We start from the raw sequence: 7,500 nt of genomic DNA, 5'->3' as shown, positions 1-7,500 counted from the left end.
ATGAAAGTCATGTACAGCTAGGATGACTTGAGGGCGAGTAAATCATGGGGTAATTTTCATTTTAGGGTGAACTGTCCCTTTAAAACGTCTTAATGCTGGATTTGTCTCAGCTTTTGTCTTCTCCAGATGTTAACTGATGGACTGGAGTGCTGTGGATTATTCTGATGTTTTTATCAGCTGTTTGGACTCTCATTCTGACGGCACCCATTCACTTGCAGAGACACTGATGCAATGCTACATTTGATCACATTAACCTGAGGGTATTTTCAGCAAATGTTCATTTCTGGGTGAACTATCCCTTTAAGAACTCCAGAACAGCCTGGTGTTCAAATGTTGCTTGTTTTTCTGTGTTCGTTGCGGAGTATACTGTCATGTCTCTCGTTAGAAGAGCTGTTAAACAGCTGCGGACGGTCTCACTGATCTCTGCTCTGTTTCCAGTGCGGACCGGAGCTGACACGAGGACCCCGCCGGAGTTCAAGGCCTGCTTTTATCGTTGTGTTGTTGTTCTGGAATCGGGCTTTTTATCCGCCGTCGGAGAGAGTTTTTATGCGATCGCGCTGATAAGAATTGGCCGATTCCTCGTGAGGGTTTAGTGTAAAACACAGGGTGTTTCAGCAGCTCTTCTGGGAGCTTTGCCGTCAGGTTTCGTGTTATAGATGAATCCCAATGCCTTGACTTTTCGATACTTCACACAGGTGTCGTTCTGCAGGAAAAGAGAGAGAGAGAGGCACGAATAAAGGTGAAGTCTGGTCTGATTCTTATGCTGACCGACAGACCTTTTCTCTCAGAGCATTAAATCACACCAGCAGTGAACTTACAGACTTCAGGTGTGTTTTACAATCACGCTACAGTTAAACTCCAAACTATTTAAGGGACATGTGCCTTAAATAGTGTCTGAAAATACAGCAAATCTAGTTCGACGCACCCTAGACGGATGTTTGTCAGATGTGACACGATCAAGTACATGTTAAACCTGAGCATTAAACCGTTTACAGGGCAGCGACATTCAGATCATACAGTAAACACACACTAGCGAGTCTGTATCACACACACTATATCTGCTAATATCACACACACCGTCTTTAATGAATGCATTCAGCCGTAACACGCACGTTCCGACGCCCCGAGATCTGTATTATAAAGCACTCGCATGTGCTACCTGTGTGGATACGCATTAAACTGATCTTCAGTACTCTTTGGTGCTCGTGTTGTGATTTCAGACTTATTAATATCTGAGGGTCTTCAAAATGCAGACTTGGAAAGTTACTGCATCACAATGACATGTGCTTGATCTTGAAAACCAAAACTTAATTATATATATATATATACAGTGGGGAAAATAATTATTTGATCCCCTGCTGATTTTGTACCAGAAAGATTTTTAATGTTTTTTTTAAAGAAGTCTCGAATGCTCACCAAGCCTGCATTTATTTGATCAGAAATACAGCAAAAACTGTAAAATTGTGAAATATTTTTACTATTTAATATAACAGTTTTCTATGCGAGTATCTGTTAAACTGTAATGTATTTCTGTGATGTGCAGCTGTATTTTCAGCATCATTCCTCCAGTCTTCAGTGTCACATGATCTTCAGAAATCACTATAATATGCTGATCGAGAAATATTTCTGATTATTATCAATGTTTAAAACAGTCGAGTACATTTTTTCAGGTTTCTTTGATGAACCGAAAGTTCAGAAGAACAGCATTTATCTGAAATATAAAGCTTTTGTAACATTATAAATGTCTTTATCATCACTTTTGATCTATTTAACCCTTTAGGGGACGCCTAAGTTTACGTCACTATATTACAATTAAAATCTAATCATGACAAACTATATATCGCTGGAAAGGTCTAAGACTCCTAAATAGATATTTTACCAATGTTTTTGTTAAAAATGATGTAGGAAAAGTAATAGATTAATTTTCGGCAAGAGTGCACCTCAAAAATTAAAGTTCTGACCTTTGTCAAAAAAAAAGTCGTCTTCGTTGCCTTTTTCTCGATCACACTTTAGAAATCATCAGAAGTTATATATCAGTTGAAAACTTTAAATCTCATCTGAAACCCATTTTAAAATCAAACATTGCATTACCATGAAAATGGTGCATCAATATCATGTTCCAAGATGTTTTCGTTCATGAATTATGAAAATGTTGAGTTTGGATCGTGCGCTTTCACGTCTTATGTTCAAAAATGTGAGTGGCAGTTAAGGGGTTAAAGCATCCTTGCTAAATAAAAGTATTAATTTCTATAATTAATTTCTTTCACAAAAATATCCTGACTCCAAGCTTTTGAATGCTAGAGTGTATAATGTTACAAAAGCTTTTTATTTCAGATAAATGCTGATCTTTGGATCTTTCTATTCATCAAAGAATCCTGAAAAAATGTACTCGACTGTTTTAAACATTTATAATAATCAGAAATATTTCTCGATCAGCATATTATACTGATTTCTGAAGATCATGTGACACTGAAGACTGGAGGAATGATGCTGAAAATACAGCTGCGCATCTCAGAAATACATTACAGCTTAACACATATTCACACAGAACACTGTTATATTAAATAGTAAAAATATTTCACAATTTTACTGTTTTTGCTGTATTTCTGATCAAATAAATGCAGGCTTTGGTGAGCATTCGAGACTTCTTTAAAACACATTAAAAATCGTACCGCTCAAAACCAGTGAATTGGAACAGATAGAGACAGAATATCAACCAAAAAAGTACGGTATTAAAGGACATAAATTGATTTGCACTTCAGTGAGTCAAATAAGTATTTGATCCAAGATTTTACGGTACATGGCCCCGTCCATCGGCCCCTCGATGTGGTGAAGTTTGAGGGGCCTGTGCATGTGCCGCCTTGAGCGGAGGGACTAGCATTTCTGAACAATCGCACCAACAGCTGATGGAGTTTGTAGCTTAGTTCACTGTATCTGAAACAGTCTGAGCTGCAGTTCAGTTGCTGACAGTGCAATAGAAACCAGCTTTAGTACCTGATTAATTGCATCCAAAATAAAATGTCTCATGAATATTAATTACGTGACGCGCGCCAGTCTGCTGGCCAATGAGCGAAGCCTGCTGTGGACGAGGCGTGGCTTATGAATATTAATCAGGATGTGTGTCAGGAAGGTTACCAATCAACTCGATTAATATTCATGAGCTCAGGTTTCCCCGTGATTCTGCCTCCGGTTCACTCAAACCGAACAAAACTGGGGTGTTATTTATCACTTTATTAAATTAAATTGTTATAAATATTATTACACTGTTTCTAATCGCAAAGCGCGTGCGTGACGCGTCGGTGGGCGTGTCCGGTAAGCCTGACGTCACACCTCCGACCGTACCGAGAGGCTGAACCGAGTCCGCCGCCGAAGAACCGCCTTCAGCAGCAGCGCGCTGGGGTCCAGATGTGTGGCGGTTAACTCAGGGAATCAAGCGCCATGGCTCGGGTCGGTAACGGAGCGGACGGCGCGGAACCGGAGGAGGTGAGTGTCACCGGCCGTGTCTCCGTGACAGCGTTGCTCATTAGGTGTCGAGACGCTGGCACACTGCATAGGGCTCTTTCCTCTCGGACGCGGAAGTCGCTGTGTGTGTGTCTAGATTTCTTCAGTGATTTAATTACATATTGACTCGGTGTCAATAACAAGCGTGCGTGCGCGTGTGTGTTCAGGTAAACCTCATTTGCATAATTATGCAACGGCTGTGACGTCATGAAGGTAAAGCACAATAGCCTTATAAAAAGTGCTGCATAATCGCACGGTGCACTGTCAGTATCTACATGACAGCTTCAGAGAATGTCGTGGTATGGTTACTATAATAACTGGTGTTCACATGATAGATGTTTATGGCAATGCCAATAATAGCTGCCATCATAATTAATGTTTCCATCTCATATAGTCATCATGGCAATACCATAGTTACCATCATAACTTGTGTTTCCATGGTCTGTTGTTATGGTAATACCATGGTTACCATCATAACTGGTGTTTCTATGGTCTGTTGTTATGGCAGTACCATGGTTACCATCATAACTGGTGTTTCTATGGTCTGTTGTTATGGCAGTACCATGGTTACCATCATAACTGGTGTTTCTATGGTCTGTTGTTATGGCAGTACCATGGTTACCATCATAACTGGTGTTTCTATGGTCTGTTGTTATGGCAGTACCATGGTTACCATCATAACTGGTGTTTCTATGGTCTGTTGTTATGGCAGTACCATGGTTACCATCATAACTGGTGTTTCTATGGTCTGTTGTTATGGCAGTACCATGGTTACCATCATAACTGGTGTTTCTATGGTCTGTTGTTATGGCAGTACCATGGTTACCATCATAACTGGTGTTTCTATGGTCTGTTGTTATGGCAGTACCATGGTTACCATCATAACTGGTGTTTCTATGGTCTGTTGTTATGGCAGTACCATGGTTACCATCATAACTGGTGTTTCTATGGTCTGTTGTTATGGCAGTACCATGGTTACCATCATAACTGGTGTTTCTATGGTCTGTTGTTATGGCAGTACCATGGTTACCATCATAACTGGTGTTTCTATGGTCTGTTGTTATGGCAGTACCATGGTTACCATCATAACTGGTGTTTCTATGGTCTGTTGTTATGGCAGTACCATGGTTACCATCATAACTGGTGTTTCTATGGTCTGTTGTTATGGCAGTACCATGGTTACCATCATAACTGGTGTTTCTATGGTCTGTTGTTATGGCAGTACCATGGTTACCATCATAACTGGTGTTTCTATGGTCTGTTGTTATGGCAGTACCATGGTTACCATCATAACTGGTGTTTCTATGGTCTGTTGTTATGGCAGTACCATGGTTACCATCATAACTGGTGTTTCTATGGTCTGTTGTTATGGCAGTACCATGGTTACCATCATAACTGGTGTTTCTATGGTCTGTTGTTATGGCAGTACCATGGTTACCATCATAACTGGTGTTTCTATGGTCTGTTGTTATGGCAGTACCATGGTTACCATCATAACTGGTGTTTCTATGGTCTGTTGTTATGGCAGTACCATGGTTACCATCATAACTGGTGTTTCTATGGTCTGTTGTTATGGCAGTACCATGGTTACCATCATAACTGGTGTTTCTATGGTCTGTTGTTATGGCAGTACCATGGTTACCATCATAACTGGTGTTTCTATGGTCTGTTGTTATGGCAGTACCATGGTTACCATCATAACTGGTGTTTCTATGGTCTGTTGTTATGGCAGTACCATGGTTACCATCATAACTGGTGTTTCTATGGTCTGTTGTTATGGCAGTACCATGGTTACCATCATAACTGGTGTTTCTATGGTCTGTTGTTATGGCAGTACCATGGTTACCATCATAACTGGTGTTTCTATGGTCTGTTGTTATGGCAGTACCATGGTTACCATCATAACTGGTGTTTCTATGGTCTGTTGTTATGGCAGTACCATGGTTACCATCATAACTGGTGTTTCTATGGTCTGTTGTTATGGCAGTACCATGGTTACCATCATAACTGGTGTTTCTATGGTCTGTTGTTATGGCAGTACCATGGTTACCATCATAACTTGTGTTTCCATTGACTGTTGTTATGGCAATACCATGGTTACCATCATATCTAGTGTTTCCATGGTAAAAGGCCATGGCAATACCATAGTTACCATCGTAACTACTGTTGTTATGGTCATTTTAATAACAGAAAAAGTCTAATATATGTGTCAGTGCCGTAGCACGTCATTTCTTATCTAATACTGTCACCTCACAGAAATGTTTCCATGGCAACCAGGTGCTTCAGCCTGCCATTGTGGATTGGTATCCACTTATCCTAAAAACACACACACACACTCGTAATGGCGCTGTGTGTTTGAGATCATCTGATGAAAGGCTTTTAAAGCATGTGTGTGTGTGTGTGTGTGTGTGTCTCTCAGCGCTTTATGATGTTTATTTATTGATAAACACCCGAGGCACTGAGTGTGTGTGTGTGTGCGCACAGCAGATCCAGTTACTCTCACTGACCTTGTGCTTTTTCCACTGCAGATAGTCTGCTGTTGATTGGACACAGATATTACTGCTTGTTCACTGAGAACAGTTTTGAAATGCTTATATAATTGCTTATGATATTCCAGCAGATGTTTCTCAGTGTCTGATTGTTCTTTATCACTCTTTCGTTTGTCCTGTCTGTGGCATCACGATTTCACGATTCAATTCGATGTTAATTTGTTTGAATATATATCAGGTAACATGCCATTTTTTTCTTCTCTCAACTGAAGATGTAAACTATATAGAGAACCCTGTCACGCGGTGAATTACTTTAATATTAAAAGTTCAAGCTATTCATTTCAATTGCTGTTTATTTTTAGATGTAATAATTAAAACTGAGTTGTATACCGACATTTAAGAGTTTTTGTGTTTAATGACATAATTATGTTTCTGCTCCAATTCATTATTGAAATGTAGATATTAAATGGTGGCTGGTGATTGGTCAAACATTAAATAAAAATCATTAACAGGTTAAATAAAAAATATAATGAATATGCTGTTAAATGCTTGAGTTTATGGACATGCAGTCGGCGTTTTTTAAATATAATTTATTTCAGTTAATGTTTATTTTATTTCAAGTAACAGCAATGTTTTAATGGTTTTAGCTTTAGTTTAGAATAATAATCTTGCCTTAGAGTGAAAAAAACATTTCTTGTAATTGTGACTATTGACTTTATTTCTTTTCTTAAACCTCTTTCTCTTCTTCTTTTTAGCGTTTCACTTCTGCTCCAGCTCGCTGCTTAATCTAATAAGTGAATAATGAAAAGGCATTCCATAAAAATGAACTATAGTGAAATAACAGATGTTATGAAAAGTCTTGGTCTGATTTTAAAACAGAGGAATTACATACACGCACGCACACGCACACACACACACGCACACACACACGCACACACACACTCTCACACACACACACACACACACACACACACACACACCCTGCCAAAGACACACACCACCACAATGTCTATAAGACTTTAAATAGTTTGAAAGGGCAAACTGGTTTACCAGCATTCCAGTGAAAGTCTGATTGTCTGTTTACAGGTTAATTCTTGTTTTTTCACAAGTAAACTACACGTGTGTCTTTATCAATGGATCATTCATAAAAATCTGTTGCAGCACATTTACACTCGTTCACCTTTGTGTAGTGTGTGAGAGTGTGTGTGTATGTGTGTGTGTGTGTATGTGTGTGTGTGTGTGAGAGAGGTAGTGTGTGTGTGTGTGTGTGTGTGTGAGAGAGTGTGTGTGTGTGTGTATAATGACAAAGGTATGACAGGTATTACAAGGAGAAGGTGACTTTTCAGGACATTACCCCATGTCCCCACTTTTCAAAACGCTTATAAATCACACAGAATGGAGTGTATTGAAAATCTGAAATAGCAGAAAGTCTCCTGTGAGGGGTAGGTTTAGGGGTAGGGTTGGTGTAGGGCAATAGAATATACGGTCTGTACAGTATAAAAACCATTAC

The 7,500-nt window shown here is 39.4% G+C and overlaps 2 protein-coding genes across 4 annotated transcripts in view; both read left to right on the top strand.

The window, feature by feature from the left end:
• Positions 1 to 1,192, top strand: part of LOC107568964 (PC4 and SFRS1-interacting protein-like) — a 5,979-nt gene extending 4,787 nt beyond the window's left edge. For all 3 annotated transcript variants that reach the window (XR_001606836.1, XM_016254965.1, XM_016254964.1), the window contains one exon: positions 439 to 1,192. Coding sequence is in view for 2 of the 3 variants with exons in the window: in XM_016254965.1 (XP_016110451.1) it covers positions 439 to 454 (16 nt within the window). In the remaining variant the exon portion in view is untranslated. The remainder of the gene's footprint in view (positions 1 to 438) is intronic.
• A 1,816-nt stretch (positions 1,193 to 3,008) lies between these two features.
• Positions 3,009 to 7,500, top strand: part of LOC107568957 (tetratricopeptide repeat protein 39B) — a 20,198-nt gene continuing 15,706 nt past the window's right edge. The window contains exon 1 of the mRNA XM_016254957.1: positions 3,009 to 3,483. Within this exon, the coding sequence (XP_016110443.1) occupies positions 3,439 to 3,483 (45 nt within the window). The 5' untranslated portion in view covers positions 3,009 to 3,438. The remainder of the gene's footprint in view (positions 3,484 to 7,500) is intronic.

This window comes from Sinocyclocheilus grahami, unplaced genomic scaffold (genome assembly GCF_001515645.1).
Source record: "Sinocyclocheilus grahami isolate Dianchi unplaced genomic scaffold, SAMN03320097.WGS_v1.1 scaffold1296.1, whole genome shotgun sequence".
NCBI classification, from domain to species: Eukaryota; Metazoa; Chordata; class Actinopteri; order Cypriniformes; family Cyprinidae; genus Sinocyclocheilus; species Sinocyclocheilus grahami.
Note: the sequence above shows the minus strand (reverse complement) of the source record. Positions and strands in the feature narration are given on the sequence as shown.